At 58.8% G+C, this 24646-nt stretch overlaps 10 protein-coding genes across 10 annotated transcripts in view; 8 read left to right on the top strand and 2 right to left on the bottom strand.

Moving 5' to 3' along the window:
* The window catches only part of TRAVEDRAFT_84985 (Diaminopimelate epimerase-like protein), a gene marked incomplete at both ends in the record, with an annotated part of 3216 nt that extends 2473 nt beyond the window's left edge, over positions 1–743 (top strand). The window contains one exon of the mRNA XM_008036063.1: positions 177–743. Within this exon, the coding sequence (XP_008034254.1) occupies positions 177–743 (567 nt within the window). The remainder of the gene's footprint in view (positions 1–176) is intronic.
* A 118-nt stretch (positions 744–861) lies between these two features.
* Positions 862–2047, top strand: TRAVEDRAFT_26380 (uncharacterized protein). The gene is made up of 5 exons (XM_008035347.1): positions 862–947; positions 1004–1295; positions 1351–1611; positions 1669–1792; positions 1846–2047. Exons 1-5 carry the CDS (start codon positions 897–899, stop codon positions 1880–1882), a joined length of 765 nt encoding a protein of 254 aa, XP_008033538.1. The 5' UTR covers positions 862–896; the 3' UTR covers positions 1883–2047.
* Positions 2048–2467: 420 nt separating this feature from the next.
* On the top strand, positions 2468–7605 carry TRAVEDRAFT_26379 (eukaryotic translation initiation factor 3 subunit 8). The gene is made up of 13 exons (XM_008035346.1): positions 2468–2930; positions 3011–3246; positions 3298–3504; positions 3559–4071; positions 4125–5313; positions 5371–5766; positions 5822–5925; positions 5984–6204; positions 6264–6538; positions 6615–6790; positions 6855–7320; positions 7368–7486; positions 7535–7605. The coding sequence occupies exons 1-6, from the start codon at positions 2528–2530 to the stop codon at positions 5451–5453; spliced, it is 2631 nt and encodes an 876-aa protein (XP_008033537.1). The 5' UTR covers positions 2468–2527; the 3' UTR covers positions 5454–5766; positions 5822–5925; positions 5984–6204; positions 6264–6538; positions 6615–6790; positions 6855–7320; positions 7368–7486; positions 7535–7605.
* Positions 7606–7839: 234 nt separating this feature from the next.
* On the top strand, positions 7840–9807 carry TRAVEDRAFT_43144 (uncharacterized protein; the record flags this gene model as incomplete). Its single annotated transcript, XM_008035594.1, has 4 exons — positions 7840–7931; positions 7987–7996; positions 8055–9736; positions 9795–9807. 4 exons carry the CDS (start codon positions 7840–7842, stop codon positions 9805–9807), a joined length of 1797 nt encoding a protein of 598 aa, XP_008033785.1.
* A 719-nt stretch (positions 9808–10526) lies between these two features.
* TRAVEDRAFT_34135 (uncharacterized protein) lies at positions 10527–11170 on the top strand (the record flags this gene model as incomplete). The annotated part of the gene is made up of 2 exons (XM_008035453.1): positions 10527–10542; positions 10659–11170. The coding sequence occupies 2 exons, from the start codon at positions 10527–10529 to the stop codon at positions 11168–11170; spliced, it is 528 nt and encodes a 175-aa protein (XP_008033644.1).
* A 2539-nt stretch (positions 11171–13709) lies between these two features.
* Positions 13710–13880, bottom strand: TRAVEDRAFT_85044 (uncharacterized protein; the record flags this gene model as incomplete). Its single annotated transcript, XM_008036062.2, has 1 exon — positions 13710–13880. A coding segment is annotated over one exon (171 nt), but the record flags the coding sequence as incomplete, so codon positions are not given.
* A 70-nt stretch (positions 13881–13950) lies between these two features.
* TRAVEDRAFT_34134 (uncharacterized protein) lies at positions 13951–18673 on the top strand (the record flags this gene model as incomplete). The annotated part of the gene is made up of 13 exons (XM_008035452.1): positions 13951–14114; positions 14585–15034; positions 15161–15267; positions 15361–15521; positions 15552–16613; positions 16667–17140; positions 17202–17402; positions 17456–17676; positions 17730–17838; positions 17896–18048; positions 18099–18167; positions 18219–18263; positions 18317–18673. The coding sequence occupies 13 exons, from the start codon at positions 13951–13953 to the stop codon at positions 18671–18673; spliced, it is 3573 nt and encodes a 1190-aa protein (XP_008033643.1).
* Positions 18674–19367: 694 nt separating this feature from the next.
* Positions 19368–21448, bottom strand: TRAVEDRAFT_43140 (uncharacterized protein; the record flags this gene model as incomplete). The annotated part of the gene is made up of 4 exons (XM_008035593.1): positions 19368–19508; positions 19578–19691; positions 19757–19870; positions 21278–21448. The coding sequence occupies 4 exons, from the start codon at positions 21446–21448 to the stop codon at positions 19368–19370; spliced, it is 540 nt and encodes a 179-aa protein (XP_008033784.1).
* Positions 21449–22689: 1241 nt separating this feature from the next.
* TRAVEDRAFT_17372 (uncharacterized protein) lies at positions 22690–23667 on the top strand (the record flags this gene model as incomplete). The annotated part of the gene is made up of 1 exon (XM_008035267.1): positions 22690–23667. The coding sequence occupies one exon, from the start codon at positions 22690–22692 to the stop codon at positions 23665–23667; it is 978 nt and encodes a 325-aa protein (XP_008033458.1).
* Positions 23668–23670: 3 nt separating this feature from the next.
* TRAVEDRAFT_84003 (uncharacterized protein) overlaps positions 23671–24646 on the top strand; it is a gene marked incomplete at both ends in the record, with an annotated part of 3172 nt that continues 2196 nt past the window's right edge. Inside the window, one exon of the mRNA XM_008036060.1 lies at positions 23671–23976. Coding sequence (XP_008034251.1) covers positions 23671–23976 — 306 coding nt within the window. The remainder of the gene's footprint in view (positions 23977–24646) is intronic.

Raw genomic sequence — 24646 nt, 5'->3', positions numbered from 1 at the left:
GTATTCTCTAGCTCGCTGCCTCTACACTCATACTACTGTGCTCGCGGCGGCTCCGGCCGCTCGCACCCCCCCCACCCCCCTACACATGTCTCGACGATCTCCACCGCACCCCATCCCGTAGACACCCGCGATGTATTGCCTACCATAGGGCTCGGCCCTCGAGGGCAATAAACAAGGATACAAAGAAAGAATTGCGATGGCAGGAGCTACGAGATGCAGGAAAGAGCGCGGTGAAGTTTGACGTCGCGTATGGCGGGGCGTTCTACGTCATCGTGCAGGAGAAGGAGCTTGGATTCGAGTGCATCAGGGACGGGGCCAACGTGAAGCGGTTGGACGCGGCTACGGCAACATTGAAGCAGCTAGTGAGCGCGCGGAAGGAGATATTCCGAGGACATGGACTGGCGGCTGACCTCGACTACCTCTACGGGGTGATAGTGGTTGATGAAGGCGAGGGCTGGGTCGGGCTGGGCGGAATGAACGGCGGGAGAGTGGGCGCGTGCTTCTTCGCGGACCAGCAGCTGGACCGTTCGCCGACGGGGTCTGGAGTGTCGGCGCGGGTTGCGCTGGCGAAGGCAAAGGGACTCCTGCGCGACGGCGAGCGCGTCCGGTTCGACTCGCTGCTGTCTGCGCGGCCGGGCGGGGCGGCGGGGGCGTTCGTGGGGAGCGCGATGGCGGGAGGTCGGGTGTTGGTCCAGGGCAGAGCGTTCTACACGGGCGCCTCCGCGTTTGTGGTGGAGGACGCGTTGTCGCGCGGCGGATTCCTCCTCTGACGTAGGGACGACCGATGATGTCATTATCTGCGCGATACATAAACCCCGCTCGAGCGTCGGGGCCCATCCATCGTCGCCCTCCCGTCTTCATTTCTTCGTCACCGCCCACCCAACCTCTTCCTCACAATGTCGTACGCCTCCGTCGCTGCTCACAACGCGCCGCCCCCTTCTCAACAGGTAATTCACCCAACAGACACCCTCCTCCATGGGAAGGCCCTAACCTGATCAACCAGCCCCATGCGGACCAAGGCCTCCTCACCACTGAACCCCCTAGCGCGAACAACATTGCCGATGATGGTGCCAAGGTCAACATCGTCTCCTCCGACTTCAAGAAGCATCCCGCGACTACCACCTCTGTCCAAGACATCCCCGCTGACCTGCCTACGCCGGGCGCACCTAAGGGCGGTCGCAAGAGCAAGGGCCGCCGTTATCTTGACGAGGCAGAGCAGGAAGGCTTCTACCTGTGGAATGTCGCCAAGTACTACATTCTCCAGCCCTCCGTCGCCGGTGGTCTCGTCGGTCTCGGTACGTCTCTAGCATTTTTGTTGCGCGTCGCGTGACTTACTCACGTCCATCGCAGTGAACCTTGGCTTGATTGGTGGCACCGCATACACCTACTACACAAAGCCCCATCTTCGTCGCGACACGCGCGCCATCGCGTCGACTGTCGCCGCCGCTCTTGCGCTCTTCACCGGAGAGGGCTACGCTGCGGAAAAGTACAGCGAGACCCCCCGCGGGCAACGCGAGGCCGAGAAGGCCAAGAAGGAAGGCGCGGCGCTCTACCGGGTCGCCCGTGAGCACATCCTTCGCCCTGGCGTCCTCGGTGGACTTGTTGGCGTTGGTAAGCTATTCGTTGTTGTCAGGATATGTTCAAGATGCTGATCTTCATACCATGTAGTGAACGCCGGTATTCTCGGTGCCGTTGGCTACTTCTCGTACACCAACTGGGACAGGCCTTCTTGGGACAGGCGCACTGTCTCTGCGGTCACTGTTGGCCTGCTCACGCTGTGGACAGGAGAGGGGTAAGCGTATTTCACATGTCATCAGTGTAAAACAAACCTAACATGAGGTCCAGCTACGTTGCAGAGCGGTACCGCACGACTCACCACTAGGTTTTGACTCGTAGCGGCGCGTCAAAACGAAGACGGGACCGAAACTGGAGATAACCACAGGATACAGGACGTTTAGTGTATGACCCTGTACTATACCTCGTAGTCTTATTCTTTCTTTACGCGCTCAATATTCGCAAATATTAAATACGACCTTATGACCACCAGAGATATGCGAGTGAGTCGACAACATGACAGCTGCCCTCAGATCGATAGGCCTGTCGAAAAAACAGTCACGGACAGCGGTTTCAGGCAGCGACACGGGGAGGACATGGATGTACGCGCCTAAGTACGCGCACCTCTTCGCGGTGCTCGCGACCTGCTAGCCACCTCACGCGAAGCGGAGCCGCCGCATCTGGGTGCGAATGCCTCTGTGTATGCTTTGCACGGGGCTATCGATCTGAGAATAGCTGGAAAGAGCCATTAGTGACATAAGTTGAGGAGGGAGTGCTAGGATGGTAGCGCCCATCCAATCTTACCCGATATAGGCATCTGCTTATGTCAGCAGAGGGCGAAACCTAATTTTTTGTGTGCCCACAGCGGCACTCGGCTCAGAGCTGCTGCTGCACATCGTCGACTCAGACACTCCCGCCGCAGGCAATCCTACCCCTCCCTCTCGGCGACTGCACACAAAACAACATCTTCAAGATGTCTAGATTCTTCCGTCAAGCCGGCGATTCCGATTCCGAGAGCTCGTCCTCTGAGGAGGAGGAGCTCATGTCCAGCGACGACGAGGGCGGTGTTCCGAAGGCGGCAGCAGCACCCGCGGCGAAACCAGCGATGTCGCGCTTCCTGAAGAGTGCGGGCGACTCGAGCTCCTCGGACTCGGACTCGTCCGATGAGGAGAGCGAGATGAGCGAGGACGAGGACAAGGACAAGGACAAGCCGCGCGTGGGGCGGTTCCTGCACGGGGCGTCCTCGGACGACTCGGACGACGACACGAAGCGGGTGGTGAAGAGCGCGCGCGACAAGCGGCTCGACGAGATGGAGGCGACGGGCAAGCTGATGGACAATGCGCTGAAGATCAACGACTGGGTCGCGATCTCGACCGGTGCGCCCTTTTTCGTGCTCATAATAATCGGGAATGTCGCCGCACGTCTGGGTGCGGTTCTTACCAGGCGCTGTGTGCAGAGTTCGACAAGCTGGTGCGGATGGTGCAGAGGCAGCAGAACGTGCAGGAGCCCGTGACGCCGTTCTTCCTCCGCACACTGGGAAACCTGGAGACGTCCTTGACGGCGGCAGTGGCGAAGGACAAGGAGTCAAAGAAAAAGATGAACGCGAGCAATGCTCGTGCGCTGACTGCCATGAAGCAGAAGGTTAAGAAGACGAGCAAGGAGTACGAGACTGAGCTCAAGCGCTTCCAGGAGGTGCGCAGGAATGTGATCGTGCTAGCTTAACTGTGCTCACTATTTGTGTAGGACCCTGAGGCCTTTGAGAAGGAGTACACCGCCGCAGTTGCGCCCGAGGTTGTCCCCACACCAGCCCGGGTAAAGAAGCCCAAGAAAGGCGAGGATGAGGAAGATGAGGACTTTACAACCGTGACCAAGGGTGGCAAGGGCATCACCTTCTCGCCCGAAAACATCTTCAAGAATCTCCAGGTAGTCCAGGAGAACCGCGGAAAGAAGGTCAGAATTCATACGAACCGTCATCTCTTTTCTTTTGCTCACGTACCATGCCAGAACACCGACCGCATGGAGCAAATGCGCATCCTTGAAAAGCTGCTCAACGTCTCCGTCACGCCCTACCAGAATATCCGTGTCCTTTTGGCGCTGATTGCCGCCCGCTTCGACTACAACTCCTCGGTGGCCACACACATGCCCCCCGATCTGTGGAACTCCGCGCAGAAGGAGGTCGACCAGCTCATCACGGTTGTGGTGAGCGAGTCGGGGTACTCCATCCAGGAGATCACGGAGGACTACGACGAGCTTCTTGAGCGGTCTCCCGCGACCGAGAAGGATGGCATTGTTCGGGTCCGCGGAAGCGTGATGAGCTTCGTCGACCGTCTGGACGACGAGTTCACGAAGAGCCTGCAGAACATCGACCCCCATGGGACGGAGTATGTCGATCGTCTCAAGGATGAGAAGGTTCTGTACTCCACGATCTGCCGCGCCCAGGCGTTGTATGAGAAGACCAAGCAGGAAGACCCGCTAGGCCGCGTCATCATGCGCCGTCTAGAACACATTTACTCGAAGGTAAGATACGTACCTCACTTAGTCTGGAACGTCCCTCACAACGCATCGTTCAGCCCGATCCCGTTGTTGTTGCGCTCGAAGCCAGCATTGCCACCTCAGAAATCAAGCCCTCCATCGTCATCGCCGCCGATGGCGAGACATCCTCCCTCATCCACTCCCTTTGCATCCACCTATACAAGTCCGGCAACTCCCTCCTCCGTACCCGCGCCATGCTCTGCCACATCTTCCACTACGCCCTCCATAACGACTTCCACACAGCTCGCGACATGCTGCTCATGTCACATTTGCAAGAGTCGATCCACAACGCCGACGTCGCCACCCAGATCCTGTACAACAGGACAGTCGTACAGCTCGGTCTGAGCGCATTCCGGTGCGGCCTTATCAAGGAGGCACAGGCAACCCTTCAGGACATCTTCGCGACGCAGCGCGTGAAGGAGCTCCTTGCCCAGGGCGTCCACCAGCAGCGGTACCAGCAGGTACTCTCACCCGAGCAGGAGAAGGCAGAGCGCCAGCGCCAGCTGCCCTTCCACATGCACATCAACACGGAGCTCCTCGAGGCGGCGTTCCTCGTCTCGAGCATGCTCGTCGAGATCCCCCTCCTCGCCAGCATCGATTCGGAGGAGCAGCGGCGCAAGGTGATCTCGAAGCCGTTCCGGCGGTTGCTCGACTTCGCGGACCGGCAGGTGTTCACGGGCCCGCCCGAGAGCACGCGCGACCACATCATGCAGGCGAGCAAGGCGCTGCAGAACGGCGAGTGGGAGAAGTGCCGGGACCTGATCCAGAGCATCAAGATCTGGAGCCTGATGCCCGAGTGCGCGACGGTGAAGGAGATGCTCGCGAAGCGGATACAGGAGGAGGGCCTCCGCACGTACCTCTTCACGTACGCGCCGCACTACCGCACGCTCGCGCTGTCGCTCCTCGCGCGCACGTTTGCGCTCCCGCTGCGCGCGGTCACCTCGCTCGTGTCGAAGATGATCTGGAACGAGGAGCTCGAGGCGTCGCTCGACCAGTCCGCGGGCGTCGTCGTCTTCAACCGCGTCGAGTTCACGCGCACACAGCAACTAGCGCAGACGCTCGCAGACAAGGTGAACGCGCTCGTCGAGCAGAACGAGAAGGCGCTCGACCAGAAGCTCGGCATCAGCTCGAGCTGGAACGAGCGCGCGGAAGGCGGCAAGGGCGAGAAGCGCGGCGAGCAGACGGAGGGGCGGAACCGCCGGGGCGACCGCAGAGGTGGCGCACGTGGTAAGTCATCGCTCGCTGCAGGGGCCACCGTCGATACTCATCATCGCGTTTTTGTAGGCGGCGCACGGGGAGGACGTGGTGCGCGGTTCGCGCAGGGTCTTGGGTCTCAAATGGCAGGAAACACCCAACGAAACCGATAGACACGCACGGGACGGGTTTCGGTCTGTCTCTTCATGCCGCCATGAATTTATGTTTCTTTTGTTACTGCTCTGCGCTCGCATGTCGCCGTCCGACTGTACTGTTGTACTCTTGTGTCACTAGCATACATGCAGCATATATGAACTCTTCTTCCTATCTTGCACTTCTCTATATAGTACGCGTGATCGTCCGTCTACTCGCTCTCCTCGGTGGAATCATCCGACGCCTCCTCGCTGTCCTCGTCCGACTCCTGGTCTTCGGAGGTGTCCTGCGCCGTCCAGTCGGACGTCTCGAGCTTCTCGTTCCGCGCCGTCTCTACACGACGCAAAATATGAATATATGCGGTGCAAAGGCTGCGCGATCGACTTACCACCAGCGCCGACCTCGTATCCCGGCTGGGTCACGCAGCGCGAGAGCTCCGCCTTCGCGCCCACCTTCGTGTACGTCCCCAGAATGCAGCCCTCCAGCTTTGCCCTGCGATATGCACACGTTAACGGGCGACTCTCCCCCCTCATCCAACCGGAGCACTCACCCGTCCGCCACGACGCAGTGGTCGAGCAGCACGCAGCCCACCACGCGCGCCATCTTGCCGATGACGCAGTGCTTCCCGACAACGGAGCGCTTGATCGTCGCGCGCTCCTCCACGCGCGTCGAGCGGCCGACCATCGAGTCAGCCGAGATCTGCGCCTTCTGGTCGATGAGCGCGCGGTTCTCGGGGTCAGACGGGAGCGCGTATGTCGTCTGGCCGAGGAACTGCGGGGAGGCACAGTCGGTCACCGAGGCGGGGACCGAATTGGGCAGGGTGGACTCACGAAGCGGTTCAGTTCTAGGTACGCGTGGAGGTTGTTCGCGCGGGACGCGAAGCCGGCGTCGGAGCGGTGTGTGACGAGCCCTACGCGCAGACTGGGCTCGACGGACTCTTCGTCGTCGTCTTCTACTGGTGACGGAACTACCGAGCGCAGGTGCTCGTCGCCGTCCTCAGAGCCGGCCGCCGATCGCCGGACGTGTTGTTTGCGCGACGGTGTATGCAGGGTTGAGTGTTTGAGTGCCAGTGCCTGGGATAGGCTGTTTGTCACTGGATTGAGCACTGTTGACCGCGCGAATGAGTAATAGGATCATAGTGATAGAAGAGCATGATCGGTTGAAATGAATTCAGGGCTTACCGTTTCCGTACTTCTCCCGCCGCGTTTTCTGGTATTGTGGCTTGCATAGCCATGGGATGAACTCTTCTCTCAACGAGTCGAAGTGGCTTTTCTGATGAAGCACATCCAATACAGTCCTCCTGCACACGTAGACGTGGGAGTCTCTGAAGCTGGAGGAGAGCTTGGTTCGAGGATATCTAGTAGTCGGCGAGATGAGGTCCCGCACCGAAACAGTGGGAGCAGCGAATGGATGTGGCTTACTGCGACAATAGACTCATCCGGACCAGGAAGTGCTCGTTGTTGATGTCTATATCGTCCGGCGTATCCACGTGAAGTAGAGTTCCTGTCCGCTCATCGAAAACGATGGGCGTGTTCACCGGAAGCATGCCCCAATCCTCCGTGACGCTACCCTTATCAGGCTTTCCCGCCTCATAGAAACATGCAGTGGCGATAGCCCCCTCGTATGTCGACTCCGTTCGGAACCGGTTCAGCAGTTGACTAAGCGAGAGCGAGGGTGGCGGGACGAAATCGCAAGGGAGGACGACGAAGTCCGACTTGATACGCGACGAGAAATGTCGGAGGAGTGTGCATGTGCCCGGAGCCATGTCTTGTGATTCTTCAAACGTCTGAAGGTCGATGCGGAGAGAGGGCAGGTGTGAAGAGACGCCAGATTGGACGTAATTTGACATTGCGGAACGTTGGGATGTTGGACAAATGAGCAGGACGTCTGCCCCGCAATGAGCTGCGTACAAAACACAGTATTTCAGATCGTACCAGTGATTCCTGACTGCTCCAGCCACGCAAGTGGATATTCCAGCATCGGCCTGTTCCCGATCGGTAGCAGCGCCTTTGGACATGGTTCATCGCCGTGATTGTTTGTCAAAGGCAGCAATCTGGACATCGGTCAGCGTCACAACTGTGCACTCGCACAAAGTCCTCACTCGTTGCCGAAGCCGGCGAGGACGACGGCGAGGAACTCGCGGGTGAGGATTTTGCTTGTGGATGACTCGTCGAAGTCCATGGTCGCGGTAAAGGTACAAGGTGCAATCACATCTAGGCGCCCAGATCACCCTCCGAGAAACTCGGAGTCGGTCAAGCGATCTCGAATCTCGATTAGTCTCGATTACCGGCAAGTCGCGCTTGTACTTTATAAGAGCCTCCCGCGGGAATCACACCGACAGGAGACTTCCATCGCGCGCGAGCCTTCTCCAGAAAACGCTTGCCTCCTCATATCGGTCTCTCAGCAATGCCTACCGTCACGACCGACGGATTCCTCCCGTTTCTCGATATGATGGAGCAACTGAAGCCTTCCCTCGTGCACGACATACATCTCCTGTCGTGAGTACTGATGCTCCCATCCATGGTTCACGCCGCTGACGTCCTTGTGTTGTAGTCGCGACGAGGTATACGCATCTTGTCACTGGTCTTCCAACAGCACTTACACTGACTTGTCTCTGGTAGCAATGGTCGGCGATCCACATCATGACGTACGCGATCTCGAAGATCAAGTCCAACTTGAACGCGGACATGCCGGTCTGCAAGCTTCCTCCAGAGCTGCTCACGCTCGTATTCGAATACGCCAGTTTCCGCGACCAGCGATATGCTCTTCGCAACTCCGTTCGAAAGGTCCAGGGCCATGGCGCGCCCGCTACGGAGCCGGCATACCACAGGCTCCTCCCCATTACGCACGTCTGCCGGATGTGGCGAAATGTTGCGCTCGCTGCCGCCCACTTGTGGACATGCATCAGTTACGGCCGGAAGGAGAGAGCCGACACCTTCATTCACCGTTCTCAGGCGGCGCCTCTCTCCATTACCGTCTTTGGGGCGACTAAATCACACCTAGAGCGAATATTCGGGAGCAGTGGTTCTCGACTGCAACGACTTGATATTGGGCACGACCGCAGACTCTTTTTACCGAGCACGGGGGTCGGCAGCTCTCGCCTTGAATGCGTCACCGTAGCGGCGAATTCAACGCATATTGACGCGGCGGCGTTCGAGCAGTCCGTATCGACCTTAAAAGGCGTAGCCCTTTGCCTCGGGGAAGGTCACTGGGTGCCGAGCGCACACTTCCCCAACCTCACACACCTCCTCTTGGGCAGTTGCTTCGGTTCGGTGTATTGCGATTTGCTAACCCTGGCGCGACTCTCATCATTGCTGGTCGAAACTCCTCGGCTTCAATATCTTCATCTGTCCCGCCTTCCCTCGGCGCGTTCCCAGCCTAATACCTTGAAACCGGCGTCGCTCCCTCATCTCAAGCTCTTCTTATGCACGTCTTGTGACCCTGACACCTCACTTCATTTACTTTCCTCGTTGATATTACCCGCAGAGGTGTTCGTGGCTTTGGATAGCCATTCCAATTATCATGCTTCCTTGGCGTCAATGGAGCTGTTCCAGCGTCACCAACTGCAGGATGGAGACTGGATGCAAAGCTTGACTCGCCTCGAATGCACTATCTCCCGTGATACTCAGTGGGTTGTCGCGGAAGGCCACCGTTCGGGGCTCTGGTTCAAATGCGCCGATGGCCTCCGGTTCGGCCGCCTCCAACCCATGTTTCCCTTCGGATCCGTTCGCGCACTCGACTTCTTCGCCGAGCACGATTACCGTTTTCCCCTCCGGCACCAACACCAGCTGCAGGACATCCTCCGCAATACATCCTCTCTAGTATCTCTACGCTTCCCCGCAGCTTCCACCAAACCCACATCTTCTGAAGAAAGCTGCACGTCATGCTGCGCTCTGGACGACAAGCTGCTCCTCCCGCTCCTCCCTGATGGCTCGGATGGGCGTGCTTCGGTTCGCTGCCCCCTTCTCACCATGCTGTGCATCGAGGCACCTCTGGCAGAGCAGCTCGAAAGACTAGCTCCCCACATCGCCGAGGTGCTGGCCGCCCGCGCTAGCGCAGGCGTCCCACTCAAATCTGTGACCCTACGCGTCCCGCAGCGCATGCACACTGGCGAGCCTCTTCGTCGCGAGGCGTTCGACACCGCGGCGCGCTATGTGGAGGACTTACAACTCGAATTCGGGGTGGATGGGCCGGGCGAGCTCGCGACGCATGGCACTTACTGGGGCACCGAGCTGTCGATGGAGGCGGAGAAGTACTGGATCACGCCGGACGGCATGGCGCCGCGGTGGTTTAGGTCGTCGATGTGAGTGCTGATGCTCTTCACCCCCCAGAATTTTGTAATAGCTAACAGGTCCCTTTAGTGAGGACTTGTGATCCCCAGATTCCTCAAGTTGAATGTTGAAAAGAAGTGTGTGCGGACGGCTTCGAATGTGTACTGCTAGTACTCTGCGGACAAGGTACAATCATATATGCTCTGTGTAGACGACCTACATGTATGCAATATCAATCCCTCGTGGTGTAACAATAGTATATCCTCCCTGATTACAACTACTTTAAGCCAGACGGAGTGCAACTGGTGAAACTCATATGAAGACGGACGCAGTATATAAGCCAGCGGTGGCGCGACAGAGTCCGCCGGAATGGTGCTATTGGTACTAGTGAGCTGCATTACCCTCACTCTCTTCGTGACTTAGACGAGCTGCTTACACGTCAACTAGTACATAACTCGGAAGGCTCTGGACCTGCAGGAGGAGTCGGTAATCACGTCGCGGCGCGTCGGGTCGAAAGCATTTAGACGCCGACGCGACACCGCGGTCACGTGACCCCAGTGAACGAACCAAATGAAGGGGGCGCCGCGTGCCAGGCCGCTTAGCTTCAGCCACGAACTTGTCCTCCGCGTTCGCGATCTCTCGCTCTCTCCATCTGCACCACCTCCTGAACCTCTTCTACGAGCTTGACAAACACAGTTTCCACAGTACATGCCTGCTAAAGCCCCCGTAACATCCATTGAGGTCAGTCTTTTTCTCTGCGAGGTTTCTACCCGTCGGCCGTCTAACGTCGAAGACAGTGCACCTCCCTCGTCCACCTCCACGATGAGCTCGCATCTGTGCAAGATGCCGTTTCCCGTACGGAGACTGAGGAGACCTGGGAGGCTATCGCTCGTGCTCTCTCCCGTTTCGCCGCCCTCTGCAATGGGAACGCCGCGAAATACCCATCCGACCTAGTCGCCGCCCTCCGCGCCTCCTCGCGCCCCATCAACAGTGCCCTCATCTCGGAACGCACAAGACTCTCTGGCACTGCGACAGACTTTATCTCCGCTGCGGTGAGCGCATTGGATCGCTCGTTTGAGCCCCTCCTCCCCCAGTACTTCCCCACCCTCCTCACGGTATGCACGCGCGCGAACAAGGTGTTCGTCAATCGCGGGAAGGGCTGCATCCACGCCGTCATTGAGTACACCCAGAGTCCCGCTATCCTCCACTATCTTGTCGAGGCCGTCAAGGACAAGTCTGTGTCTCTCCGACTCGCCGCTTCGGAAGCGGTTATGCTCTGCCTCAACACCTTCAACCCGCCTGATCTGGAGAAGGAGGCGCGCGCGAAGGATATCGAGGCAATCATCAGGGCGACTGCCGTGGATGCGAATGCGGACGTCCGCAAGGTGTCTCGTAAGATATTCGATGCATACAAGATCCTACTCCCAGGCAGGGTGCAAAGGTGCGTGCCGTCCTTACGGACATAATGCAAACATCTTACACGCGGCCAGTTTTACTACTCCCCTCACGCCTACCATCCGCAAGTACCTGGACATCAAGGAGGGCGCCGTCATCCGTTCCCAACCGCCGAGCCGCCCCGCATCCTCGCAATCCACCCGTTCCGTAAATAGTGACGTCGTCGCGCCGTCGCACGCGACTTCGTCTCGGCCTCATCACCCCTCCAACCCGACTGCTGCAACGGCGACGACCGCCGTACGCCCTTCCGCACACGTCCGCACCATTTCCACCTCATCTACAACCGCGGCGAAGCGACCGATACGTGCGCCCACTCCCGAGGTCAGCGCTCCACCTCCGCCTCCACAGAACCCCGCTCGTCGTGCCCGCGAAGAGCCCAGGCGGGTGGCGAAACTTGACATGCTTCCGCCAGATTACATCCCCACGCATTCCGGCCCACAGCGGCCGCTCTCCGCGACCGACCTTTACTTCCCGCAACACCCGCCTCCGGAGAGGGTGCAGTCCGGGCCACAGCGAGTTGCTCTTGCAGACACGGCGGCCAGCTCCTCCAGGACGACGAACACTGTCCGCTCTGGACCGATCAGGCCGGTGATGATGCCTATGAAGTCCTCTTCGGGAGACGGCGCCGAGGTGAAGGAGCGTCCTACTGGCGGTGCGCGACGCGTGCTTCGACTTCCTGACGCGGAGGAGGCACCTCAGCCAGCTGAAGGGAAACCGAAGACGACATCCGGGCCTATACGTCCACGGGTCATCTCAACCAGCCAGTCAACGCCGGCAGTACCACAGCATGCAGCAGTGGCGGCCGCGAAGGAGCGCGACGAGGCATTGAAGGCGAAGAAGCTTGCATCCTCACACGGCGCAGGGTCTTCGGCGAAGGGCGCCGTAGCCACTGCGACAGCGGTAGCGGCGGCGCGACACGCGAGAACGGCGTCTGGAGGCGTACAGACAACTACGGCGAGTGCACGTGCGCGGGCAGCTGAGAAGGTGCAGGAGAAGGAGAAAGAGCAGGCGCCTGCTATGTTGCGGAAGCTGAGTTCCAGGGCGGTGCCATCGTCGAAGGCCGCTGTACCCCCTCGTCCTGGAGCTCCTGGTGCAGCGAGTGTCACGGTGCGAGAGAAGCCTCGTGCCGTGTCGGGTACGAAGGCGGTTGCGCCTCCTTCAAAGCCTGTGACGAAGGACGGAAAGGTGGTCAAGCCAGGCGTCAAGTCTCGCGCGGGCACGCAAGAGCCACCGTCGAGGGCGCAGAGCGTGTCTCCCTCCGAGGTGCCGCTGCCGGAGTCACCCAAGGCTGGAGCTCAAGTGCTGCCGCCGGATGTCCCTCAAGAGGTCACGGGCCCCGCCCTCAAAGTAGAGCAGCCGATTGTCGAGGTAGCTACAACACCAGAACCAGAACACACCTCAACATCGGACGAGGCCGAGGTGCGGAGTCCGCCCGCTACTACGCCAACGCCAGAGGAGCAACAATCGGAAGAGCCTCTCATCGACTTCAGCTCTCCGCCTCCTGCACCCGCAGGTGTTCCTCTCCCTGCTTCCAACCCAGAATCCCCTTCAGAGAAACCCGTCTCCCCATCTCCCGAGGTCGAAGCCTCCACCCCACCAACAGCACCAGAGCCACTTCCCTCCATCCCGCCCTCGGATTACCTGTCGCTCCCGCCACCAGCACAAGAGATTGAGGCACGGACACCCGAGCAACAGCGCGTGCAGCCGCACGCCATGGTCGCGCAAACCCCAATCTCCGCGCTCGTCGAGTCGATCGAGCGCGGGTTCTTCGCGATGCGCGGCGTGCCCCTCTCGCCGATGCGTGAAGAGGAGAGCGAGGACGAGAGCATGCTCGTCGCGGACCCACAAGATGCGGACCCGGACGCAGCGGTGTTTGACGACCCGGCGGCGGCGCCCGGGAGACGGGTGGTTGAGCCGTTGTTTGCGCGGCGGAGTCGGCAGCCGCTGCAGGCGTGAGTGACGGGTGGACGCGGTGAGGGAAAAGGGGGGGGGAGATGCTTCCGAGAATGTGCGACACCTTACCTTGCCTGATATCGCCTGCCGTGCCTTTTGCTGTCGTATTGCTTTGCGCTGTGCCTTATGCACAGCGGAGTCGTTTGTAGGATACTATAGCCTTGCAAGTGCATATGCATTACCTTCTATGAAGGAACCTGTTGCCAGCCTGCGCGTGTCTGACGCTCTATTTGAAGCATATATGCTACTTGCTAGCAGCATGCAAGGGTCTAAGGAAGAGGGCGCGCGGTCTTTGAACCTTGTCGATGTTGATACGAGCTCACTGCTTCACCGTGATGAGCTCGTGAAACCGCATTTGTTTCGTGAACAGACGTGTCTTCCGCATGTCCGGCGATATGACAGGTTTTGGCACGCTTGTGTACGTGACGGCGCTGTATTATGCAAGAGTAGAGGTAGAGCCGACATGTAAAACTGGTCGCAATGGAGGTAGTTTTCCGAGTGATACCCTACGACTACGACGTCTAGAAGCACTGCGACGTATTCGTGTCAATGAACAGAGCGAGGGTGACATATTAAGCACTCACCTAACCCCTCCGGTCAGTGCGACAGGAAAAGCCTGCCCTTGGCGGCCCTCCTGGCGAGCATCTTGCGCCCGTTCACGCTCCGCTTGCGGACAAGGAAGCCGTGCTTGCGCTTGCGTTTCCGCTGCGAGGGCTGGTACTCCTGGCCCTTGGTGTTGTGCCGCACCTGGACGAGCGGGGAGAAGACGGAGGGGAGGCTGAGACCGAGATTGAAGCGCGAGACGAGCGACCTGAGCGGGAGCAGAGATGACGACGCGATGGAGGGGGGAAGAATAGGCCTCAGCGGGGTGAAGGAAGAAGACCAGGAGGGGGAGGAGGTCGCGGCACGCGGAATGACCGTCCTTGCGGCCAGTGTTGGCGGACGAGCGAGGAGGCGAGCGAGCGAGGGTGATATGCGCGGCATGGTGCGTTTCTACTGTAGGTATTAGTTCCCATCCGCTCTCGATAAATTTGCGATGATACTCACTGTGACTGTACGAGCGACCGCTGCTCTGCTCTGGAGACCCGCCGGAGTTGTGGACGAGTGCAAGAAGCGGAAGCGCCGGACACAACGCGCACAGCGGGACCGCCGACACCGCTCGGTACGGATAGTGAGGAGGCCCCCGGGGAGCGCGAGTGATGGACACTGATTGGGACGCGTTACGAACCTCAGCGTTCTTGTTCCTTCTCCCTAGCTGCTCGCCCATTTTCTCCTCCTCCTGTTCACGAGAACGCTGCACACGCCGTTCGATGACCCCTAATGTCCGTCACTCCTGGTAAAGGCCGCGTCTCCGGCATCCCGACGCCCGGCAAGCCCAGCAGCATCCCTACCCCTGGCCTCAGGCCCCGCTCCACCTCCTCCGCCGCCAACCGCGCCCCGGCCGCGACACACGAGGACGAATTCATCAACAGAGCGTTCGTGGACGCCATCCGCGCCAATGACCCCGCTCAGCACCGCGGTTCTCGCGGCAGTGACCTCTCTTTCGCGTCCTCCATCTCGCCCTCCACATCTGCTTCATCCTTTGGCGCTCGATCACTCACCGCTAGTACTATAGCAGCGCGTCCGACCTCTGCCGCGTCCTCCTCGTCTGCGGTCAGCGCTGGGAACGTCAGGACACCGGCATCCTCGAGCGGGAGGGTCTCTGCGCGTCCGCCCAGCCGCCAGTCAGATGTCTTCACGCGGAGCGTGAGCAGGGCTGGTCGATCGTTCGAAGTGGACGATAATGTCCGGATCGAGTCCCTCGGCTTCGAGGGTATCCTCAGGTACCTCGGAGAAATCGAGGGCAAGCCTGGCCTTTGGGCTGGCGTCGAGCTCAGTGGCGGGTTCGCCGGCAAGGGTAAGAATAATGGCGCTGTAGCTGGGTGAGTGAATTTTCTATGAAGACTCGCAGACAACCATGTTCTGGCGTACTGTTCATTCTACCTGCGCTTTCTGCACTCCCTGCGCCGTGGTCTTGCAGTATACTCACTGACGCGACCTCAATGAAGACGACAATATTTTACTTGTCCACCGAATTGTGGCGTCTTCGTGGCCTCCACCAAATTGTCCGCGCCCACCGTTGGGATATCCCGACCCTCCTCCGTTGCGTCGACCCGTAGCGGACGAATGACCCCCTCTTTCTCAGCATCCGGCAGGATGACTCCCTCCGCTCTCTCATCAATAGCAAATGGCCGCAGGACGCCTTCAGTATCCAACGGACGGGTCACCCCATCAATAGGGAACGGCCGGGTAACACCTTCGATAGGTAACGGTCGAGTGACGCCTGCCGCCTCGACTGGACGTCGTACACCTGGTATCCCTACCCCTTCAGCGCGTCCGCGTCCTTCGGCTACTACTGCACGGACATTGGTTACGCCCGGACGCACCACAAATGTGCAGACAAATATCACGCCTGGATCTCGCGCCTCGAAGTACGTAGGAATGACTGCGAAGCAGCTCACTTCGAGGACATCGACGGGGAGCCCTGCGCGTGGGACAGGGTCCGCTAGCCCCACAAGATCAACGGGTTTCGGCTCCCCTGTACATGCTTCCAGACAACTATCCTCTCCTACCCGTAGCCTCACCGGGTCTCCATTCAATACGCCGAAGGCCCTGGGCATGGCAAGGCCATCCGGTATCGGAATAGGCATGCCGTCCACTACCCCCTCCAAGACCCGCCAATCACTCAGCAATACACCGCGCGCACGTATACCGAGTGCGATAGCCATGCCCCCACCAGCATCTCCGTCTAGTACTACACTTTCAAGCCGTTCTGTATCCCTCAATGGCCCCCAGACACCCATAGATCCACTACCACTCACTGACCTGGAGTCGAACGGCAAGGCTCTGCAGGATCGCATCGCGGGACTTCTGTCCAGCAAGACACCGTCGAGTCCACGACCAGAGTCTCGCACGTCGTCGGGTGGCTCCACGCACTTGGTCGAGATGCAGAGTCAGCTAGAGCGCATGCAAGCGCGCTTGGACGCTGCAGAAGACGAGAGTCAACGACTGCGCACCCGGGCGGATGGTGCAGAACGGGAGGCCTCGCAGCGAATCGAGTCGCTCGTCGCAGAGCGCGACAGGCATGCCACGCGGGTCGCAGAGCTCGAGGCAGCCGCTCGCACTGCAGAGCGTGCGCTCACGGAGCGCGACGCGACGGTGGAGGCACTCCAGCGCACGGCGGATCAAGCTGCGCGGGACGTCGACAAGGCGCGGGCGGACGGCGAAGCCCGACTGCGCGACGTGCAGAGCAAGCTCGACGATCGTGACGCCCTTATCGTGCAGCTCAAGGAGGCCGTTGAGGTGCGCGAGGGCGAGCAGAGCGAGAGCGCGGCCGTGGTCAAGGCGAAGAACACGGAGATCGCACTGCTCGAGGCGCGCGTCGAGAAGGCATACGCAGAGCTCGAGGAGGAGCGCCGTGAGCTCGGTGCGCAAGTCGATGAGCTGCGCCGGGCAGGTCAGGTACGTTCCATGCTATGTGCCGATCGCGCAGTCTGGCTGATCGAACTGTGCAGGAAACGATCGCGCTGTACGAGGAGCGCCTGAGCGCGGCGGACAGCCGGAGATACGAGCTCGAGGATCTCGTCGCTTCGCTGGAGGAGCAAGTGCGCAACCAAGCGCGTCCGCCCTCCCCCGGCACCATGGCGCGCCAGGCAACGTCAGCCGCGGAGATCGACAACGAAATGCTGCGGGACCAGGTCTCGCACCTGCAGAAGAAGCTCGCTGCGGTCGAAGACACGCTCGAGGACCTGCGCGCGGCCAACGAGCGCGACGAGGTCGCGGTACACGAGCGTATCAAGCGCTACAAGGACCGCGAGGAGGCGATCCGCAAGGAGCTGGCCGAGCGCCGGGAGGAGTCGGAGCGCGTGCTGAAGGCGGAAGAAAAGGCGCGCGACCGCGTGGAGGAGATGGAGGAGGCGCTCCGCGAGAACACCGTTGCCTTAGAGAATGCGCGCGCGGAGATCGAGACGCTGCGAAACGAGATTGCGGTAAGTACACAGACGCGACGCACGCTCCGAGGAACTCTGGCTCATCGGTGCCACTGTATAGGATCTGGAAGGCCTTGCAGCGACGGCGAGCACGTCTGCGGAGAAGCTTGCCGAGCTTGCGCCCCGTGCCAACAGCGAGCGCGCGAAGCTTCAGGAAGAGATTGCGGAGCTCAAGCAGCAGCTTATGCAGGCGCGGGCGATCAATGGCGACCAAGGCGGTCTATCAGACGAACTATACTCGTTACAAGAAGACAGGCAGACGGTGAGTATTTACCGTCCCCATCACTACGGACCCCTGTTCTAAATCCGCCACAGCTTCAAGAGTCGCTCAAGCGCACGCAGGCCGAGCTTGCGGACGAGCGAGGTGTGGTCGAAGAGCTTCGTGCACTCGCGAACGGGCGGGCAGCGGAATTGGAGCTTGTCCGCAAGAAGCTCAATCGCGACGCCCCCGTCAACGGCTTCGAGTCTCGGCCACCGCCGTCTCCATCGTCGAAGCACGATTTGGCCGCGGCACGCGATGAAATCACCGGGCTCAAGTACGTAGCTCGCTGTCGGGCAAAATGCGTTCATCTGACGCATCCGTTCGTAGGCATATCGTGCAGGAATTGCAGAAGGAGAACGCGGCGTCTGCACAGCGGCTGAGGTCCCTTGAGGCGGAGAACAAGCTTCTGCTCTCGGAGACAGAGCAGCTTCGCGAAGTAAGTCCATGTTTGGACTGGTGGTTGTCAATTCACTCGCTGACACGTTATAAACAGGATATGAAATCGCTTGAAGAAGATGTGGAGCGGAGTATCGCGAGAGAAGAAGCGATGCTCTCCGGAGAGAACCCGCCCTCGCCGGGGACACCGTCACTGGATGACATTCAGGCGCTGCAGCGTAGTTATAAGGAACTCAAGACCAAGTATGAGGTATGTAGAGTTCCGCCATGCAGCGAATACTCAGCTGACAATGGCTACAGACCGAGGTCGAGCAGCTTCGCAAGAGGCTTGCAGATGTTGAGATGAAGAGCGCGCGACAAATTCATGATGTAGGTCCATTGCCCGGTGAACACGGGACTGATACTGAGAAGATCACGCAGCTCAACAAGGAGATTGGCGAGCTTGAATCGCTTATTGAATCCAAGGTACATGGATCGCCCAGCGTATCAAGTAGTATGGAGGCTGATATCACTCATAGATCTACCGAGAGGACGAGCTCGAACGGGAAGTCGAGCGGCTCAGGGACAAAGTCTCTCGGAGTCAAAGGAAGTCCTCCAAGACGGACCTGCCCGAGGATCCTATGCATCGTCCTGCGTCTTCGGCGTCGACATTATCGTCCAACCTGGGCCAGACCGGCGAAGAGGTTTGCGAGATCTGCGAGAGGCCGGGCCACGATATCTTTACGTGCGACCTTCTCAAGGAGGACGCCCCGTCGCGGATGTCAAGCAGGCTGAGCACTGTGTCAACGGACGACATGTCCGAAGTCATCTGTGAGGACTGCGAGGAACGCGGGCATACCGCCGCGAACTGCCCAAACTCGCTGGACGTTTTCTAGGCGCCCCATTGCCCGCTTATAGTTCTATACCTCTCATTGCTGTCTCGCTTCCCCCTCTCTGGACCGTCTCTCCATATTCTCGGCCAAACACAGACTGTAGCAAATGCATCACACCGTTCTTTCTTCCGGCGCATACTCATTATAAGCACCCATCGCTACTTTCATTCATCGCTCCGTAATCGTCACATTGTACTCATGTGCGGTCCCCCGCTCGTTCGACCGTCGTCACCCCGTATTCCGCAGCAATATTTTGGTTAGCACGTCTCCCAACGTAATTTACATACCCAGATGTTGCAGTTCTCCGCCGGTATACCACTACTACTCCCTCCTATGGCATGCGTTACTCCTCACGGTTCCCGGTGTGAACTTAGAGTCGCCTGGCATGTTACTTCGCAATATTCAGGGACTTATGGGAACATGTACAGCGTCCAAAGCTATTGCTTATGTATGTCTCGGGTCGTGCGAAGGTCACATTCAAAGACCCTTTATACGTGGGAGAGGGTTTCTTGCGCCGAAGCGCCGCCGGTGCTCGGCCCACAGAAGTCGTCATACCGGCACACATATATGCACAACTTCCTTCATTCCCTCTAAAGTCACATATGAGTTGGCCATGGTTTCGTAGTAGTCCATTCTCCGCGCAAATGATACGTGTAGAAATCGCCCTCAGTCCGACAACTATTGGCCCAGGAGCCATCTAGGAGCGCCGGATGACGCCAATCGTGGGCTGCAGGCTGCCCTGGGAGACGTGAGAGATGTCCACCAGGACGAGGTCTTGCAGCTCCACGATCTTTCCCTCTTGGGACCGCAACGGCCTCCCCTCCTTCGATGTGGCGGCCTAACCCCGAAACATCCAATGTGAGCGTTGGCGTCGAAGGATTCTCAGTAAATCTTGATCTTCGCTCACCATGAACTGCACCATCTCCTTCGCGATTACGTTCGCCAACTTTCCTCGCGTGTGCGAGGTTTTGTTGGCTGTGTGAACGTGGACCTGGCGAGAGTATCTCTCCCAGCCGGGGAACTGTATTTCGAGCCCGCATGCCAGTGAGCCGCGAGCAACAGCTGCAAATACGCCGAAGGACGTACTAGGAATATGACTGTCATCTTCTGCTTGAGCTGAACTTGAAAGGCTTGTCCATTAGGATCGACTAGACCCTGCACGTCCTCCTGGAAGGCGCTTTGGAGGTTGAATCCGTAGAACTGTATAACAGGGTGCAGTCTAGCCGCACGCAGGCCTCCTTCGTAGAGCGTCTGCGGTAATATCTGGCGCGACCGCGAAGAGCGCACCGTTACATTTTAGCCGAGGGGCGGTGGACGATTTGGATATAATCTTCATACCGTGTATTGATCCCCCGAAGCGGAGGTATATACGGGGCATTGGCCGGAGGATATGGCCCGCGAAGTGTGATTTGTTCCGCCGTTGGCCCACTGCCAGGCGGGGATAAACGGAGGTGCCAGGTGATTTAAGCTGGTACCATGTACGGGGTCCCAGCGATAGCGCGCGTCCAGCGACTGTTGGCCTTGAGGGTCGTTTCCGAGTTGACGCTGGGAAACCCTTTGAGCAAAGGCGTATTGTGTTGAAGTTCGAGTGAGCCGACGAGTACTAGAACAAAGTGTATTGCGTTTGGCTGAGCTCTGCAAACGCATGAAGCTGAGCGAGTGGCGTACATCGGGAGGTAGATACTGTAACTTCCCGACCAAAGCGGCGGGTCACAGGTCACAACGACCTCCGCCGCCCCGCATTTGGGGGTCTGTCCCGCGTCACAGCGGCTTCCGCCGCTTTTCGCCTGTGGTCCGGCGCCGGTCACGCCCCTAAATGGCATTTTTGGCGGCCCTGCGGGGCCGCGCGCCGCTTTTCGTACCGGATGGTCACGGTCACCACCGGTCGCGCCGCTTTTTGGGCAGCGCCGCTTCGTATCCGGGCGGTCACACCCCAAACCTCCGCCGGATTGGTCGGGAAGTTACAGTATACTACGTGCTGACTAATCGATACCATATACGGATGTACCTACGAGACTGTCCGATCCCAAATTCCAACATATTGATCACGGGCAAGTGTCTGTGGCAGGTCATGGTGATACCTGTCGGTTCCTTGCCGCCCATAATACGGCACAAATGGCGCGTGCTCCTGTTATATTCAGGAGCCCAAACTACATCAGTACCACGCAAAGCGATCTTGTTTTGTTCGGCCGAGCATAGACTCACCAGGGCCGGTGATATGGGGTCGCCGTAATTATGCATCGCTCCAAGGTAAGAGTGGCTCGACCCGGGAAACACTGTGGTCATGGCGTGTGCCGGGAAGGTATCGTGGGGAGAGAATGGGATGTCTTGTTGGAATTCGGGATTGGACAGTCTCGTAGGTACATCCGTATATGGTATTGATTAGTCAGCAGCTAGTATATGTACCTCCCGATGTACGCCACTCGCTCTTCATGCGTTTGCAGAGCTCAGCCAAACGCAATACATTCTGTTCTAGTACTCGTCGGCTCCCTTGTACTTCAACATGTCTTGCGAGTCCAAGACAGCCGTCCTATCGGCTACACCGTCGCGCTGCACAATATCACGGTTGAAATGAGTATTCGCATAGTCAAGGCGCTAGGAACGTACCCCGAGCTGCTGCTGCGACATGGCTGGTAAAATATCGGAGGCACTCCCCTCCGACGGCGAGTGAGCGCTATCAGAGTCAGCGGATTCCCCGAAGTACAAAAATTCTTCTTGGCGCTCAGGTTCCATCAGGATAGGGGCGAGGTGTTCGGTGAAGATGGGGACCTCAGCCATCGGTACTTAAAGAATGAAGTTGCCTGTGGCTGTGGTGCCGGTGAGCGTTTTCTATCGTGCACATACCGCGAGCTGCCCATTGCACTGGACGCTCGCTCTATTTCTGCCCCCATATCGATCCGCCAGAGAGGAAGACTCACGCGCCCTAGGTGACGCCGTGCTCACTGGCAGTGATTTAGCGATTACATTCAAGTTGACCCGCAGGTCACACTTGGCAGTTGCTGGGAGGCCGCGATGTCTGGGGTGCCACTGGCACGATGTTATCGGAGCGTCGGTAGGCTGTACACCGCCTATCTTCAGGATCCGAGTGAGTTCTATGGCATGGCGATACGTGAATGTTGAGATGAGCGTCGTCAGTTCCGAGTCGGCGCACGACATGACTGGGAGACTATGGCGTTCTCGCGATTCCGATACCGCGATCGCCTTTGGAATCATGATGTTTCACTTCTGTCCGTTGTGTGCGGGATTCTTTGGGCGCAAGTGCGCAGTGCCTCCCGGTAGATTTGACTCCGAATAAGGGCTAAGGCGACACACTGAGCGCGGTCGCTCACGAAGGGGGTCTATGGAGGTGAGCCTAAGAGACAACAGGGACATGCGGTCGAAAGGGGGAAGAACTCACCTGGGAACATAAACAGTGTACATGTAACCAGTGCCGGCGAACTTTTGCGTGTATGTCCGGAGCAGCCAGGTTCATATGCCGACCGCATCATTGGCCTCAACGCAGACAGCGGGACCAACTCAAGATCCCACCGCCTGACCTTGCTCCGCACATCCAAGAACGCACGGTTACAAGGCGGCCCGGTGCACGACAGACTTCTGTTCGCCTGCTAAGCGAAAGCTAAATTCGTGGGATGTGTCATAGCGTTCAGTGAGGCTGGCTGGGGATCCGCGCGTAATATGGCTCACACATACATCCGAGCGCCCCTCTGTGACTGAGTTCAAAGACTTGGGGTTATCAAGGGCACTCTTCCCCGCCCCCGGGACGCGGCAATAAGCACTTCGGGCCCGGTGCGACCCTGAGCCGCACCCTCGATTGTGCATCGCCGTATAGTTCTCAAGGCACATGCTGTAAAGTCGAGGGCTCGAAGAGCTCTTTGGGGACCCTTCTTGACGCTCAACCACCACCTGCTGCTTTTTTCCCACGATACATCCTCATAGGGGGAGGATCGTTTCGTGCGGGTCTTTAGCACACTGGGGCTCGTCTTTAGTACTTCTACGGATATGGTCAGATCTCAGCCAGCATGATGGGTGCTCGAGCTCGACCGCCGCCATCGAGGCCGGCCAGCACGCCGCCGACGCCGCCTACGAGGATAGGCGCCCACGACAGCGCACCAGCCAAACCGACCAGAAAGACAGCAAAAAAGACGATACTCACCTCACAAGAAGCTTGGATGGAAGCCGAGAAGCTCGTACCGGACCTGGGAGCCGCGATGGAGTTCTTACTGGGCCATGACCTGATCCCGGGAGGCGACAACGCCTTTTCAAGCGAATCGCTGATCTCGGGCATGCTGCATCTCGCCTTCTCGACGCCTGGAGATCTCGCCAAGCGGGGCATCCTCGCTTTCGCACACCTCACTAAGGGGGTCCTCGCCCACGACGCCCAATCCGCGGTCAGCGATGCTGTCGTCGAGCGCGCGGAGGGCCAGCTGCGCCTCCGGCTCGACCACCACACTTCCCACGTTGAAGATCGGCTCGACGAGTTTACGGAGATGATCGGGAGGATGAAGATAGAGATGGAAGGGGGGTCGGCCTGCCTTCGGGCGGCTTGCGAACGGGTGAAGGAGGCCGAGAGTGCACTTGTTGCGGCCCGCGAGGGGATACAGGAGACCGCACAGCTGGGTGCGCGCCCTGGTGAGCCTGTACCCGCCGTCTCCACGCTAACTATCGAGACAGCGCCGGTGCGTGTGCGCCGCGCGGCCACACTCGCCGACCTGCTGCAGCGCCAGGTTCTTGTCCGGGGGGCGACGCTCAGTTTGGAGAGCGGTGAGCCCCTCGGGGAGGGCATGCTGAAAGACTGCGCTCGGGAGGTGCTGGACGAGATGGACAGGGCGGGGCTCACAGCGCCCGGGGGGAGCACGGTGGAAGCAGCCAAAATTCTGCCCCACGGGGACACGGTGTTCACGATGTCAAGTATCGAAGCAGCCCGATGGCTCCTCAAGCCCACGGTAGCCAAGCCTTTCGCACGCAAGATGGGTATGGCGGCGCAAGTGGTCGAGTGAACATACAGACTGGTCGCAGAGCGAGTCCCTGTCACGTTCGACCCGCACGATCAAGCCGCCCTGCGAGCCATTGAGGCGGCACATCTCCTGAAGCCCAACGCCATCGCCCGCGCCGAATGGATCAAACCGGCGGAGCGCCGCTTTGCGGGGCAGCGCACGGCATTCTTGATGCTCACGGTGACTGGCATTGATCAGGCGAACACAGCACTGAAGGGTCTTCTGATTGCAGGGCGCAAGATTCTAGTTCGGCGGGACATGGACGAGCCGAAGCGGTGCGCACGCTGTCAAGCATTGTCATGCACCAAACTGGTTTGGCACATGGGCCTACCGGAACAGTCCAGGGTATGCCAGCAATAGGAGCACCCTCACCAGACAGACCTAGGACCAGAGACCAACCTAGCAGACACCAGAATGCTTAGGACTAGCCCAGAGGTCAGGAGACAGTTCCGGAAGGTACCGGAAACTTCAGGAACAGGAGGAACCCAGCCATCAACACAGGATCATCTGCAGTCATGGAGAACATGCTAGACTACTTCAGCTGACCAAGGTGCATAAATTGCCAGAAGGTTCTAGAAGGTTCCAGACAATGTGCACATGACAGCCTAGCATCAGAGAGCCAGGGAACACCAGGATATTCCAAGGAGACAGGAGGAAGAACATGCCGGAAACCCACGGAATGTTGCGGAACATTGCGGAATATTGTGGAAACCACTGGAATACTCAGTGTTCCCCTTCAAGAATTCCCTGGAAACCATTCAGAACTCCTGGGAAACATCAAGAATATGTGGGGAAGGTTCTTAGAATGTTCTGGAAATCCCTGACAGGCTCAGGAAAAGGATGGATAAAGGAGAAGGAAAGGACTAGGAATGAAGGGAAAGTAGGAGAATAAGGGAGAATATTCTGGACATGGATTAGTCGTACTACAGACCTGCTTTGTAATGTACCATTTAGGATTCCCGCGCCCCTTGGCTCCAGGTAT

This window comes from Trametes versicolor (assembly GCF_000271585.1).
Source record: "Trametes versicolor FP-101664 SS1 unplaced genomic scaffold TRAVEscaffold_2, whole genome shotgun sequence".
In the NCBI taxonomy this organism is placed as follows: Eukaryota; Fungi; Basidiomycota; class Agaricomycetes; order Polyporales; family Polyporaceae; genus Trametes; species Trametes versicolor.
This window is presented reverse-complemented; position numbering and strand designations above follow the sequence as displayed.

Bases quoted from the DNA above. Each gene is read 5' to 3' on its own strand.
- TRAVEDRAFT_26379 (XM_008035346.1), top strand. From the start codon at position 2,528: ATGTCTAGATTCTTCCGTCAAGCCGGCGATTCCGATTCCGAGAGCTCG. The intron at 4,072-4,124 runs GTAAGATACGTA...CGCATCGTTCAG, and splicing joins TAGAACACATTTACTCGAAG to CCCGATCCCGTTGTTGTTGC. The intron at 5,314-5,370 runs GTAAGTCATCGC...GCGTTTTTGTAG, and splicing joins CCGCAGAGGTGGCGCACGTG to GCGGCGCACGGGGAGGACGT.
- TRAVEDRAFT_26380 (XM_008035347.1), top strand. From the start codon at position 897: ATGTCGTACGCCTCCGTCGCTGCTCACAACGCGCCGCCCCCTTCTCAA. The intron at 948-1,003 runs GTAATTCACCCA...CTGATCAACCAG, and splicing joins CGCCGCCCCCTTCTCAACAG to CCCCATGCGGACCAAGGCCT. The intron at 1,612-1,668 runs GTAAGCTATTCG...CATACCATGTAG, and splicing joins CGGTGGACTTGTTGGCGTTG to TGAACGCCGGTATTCTCGGT.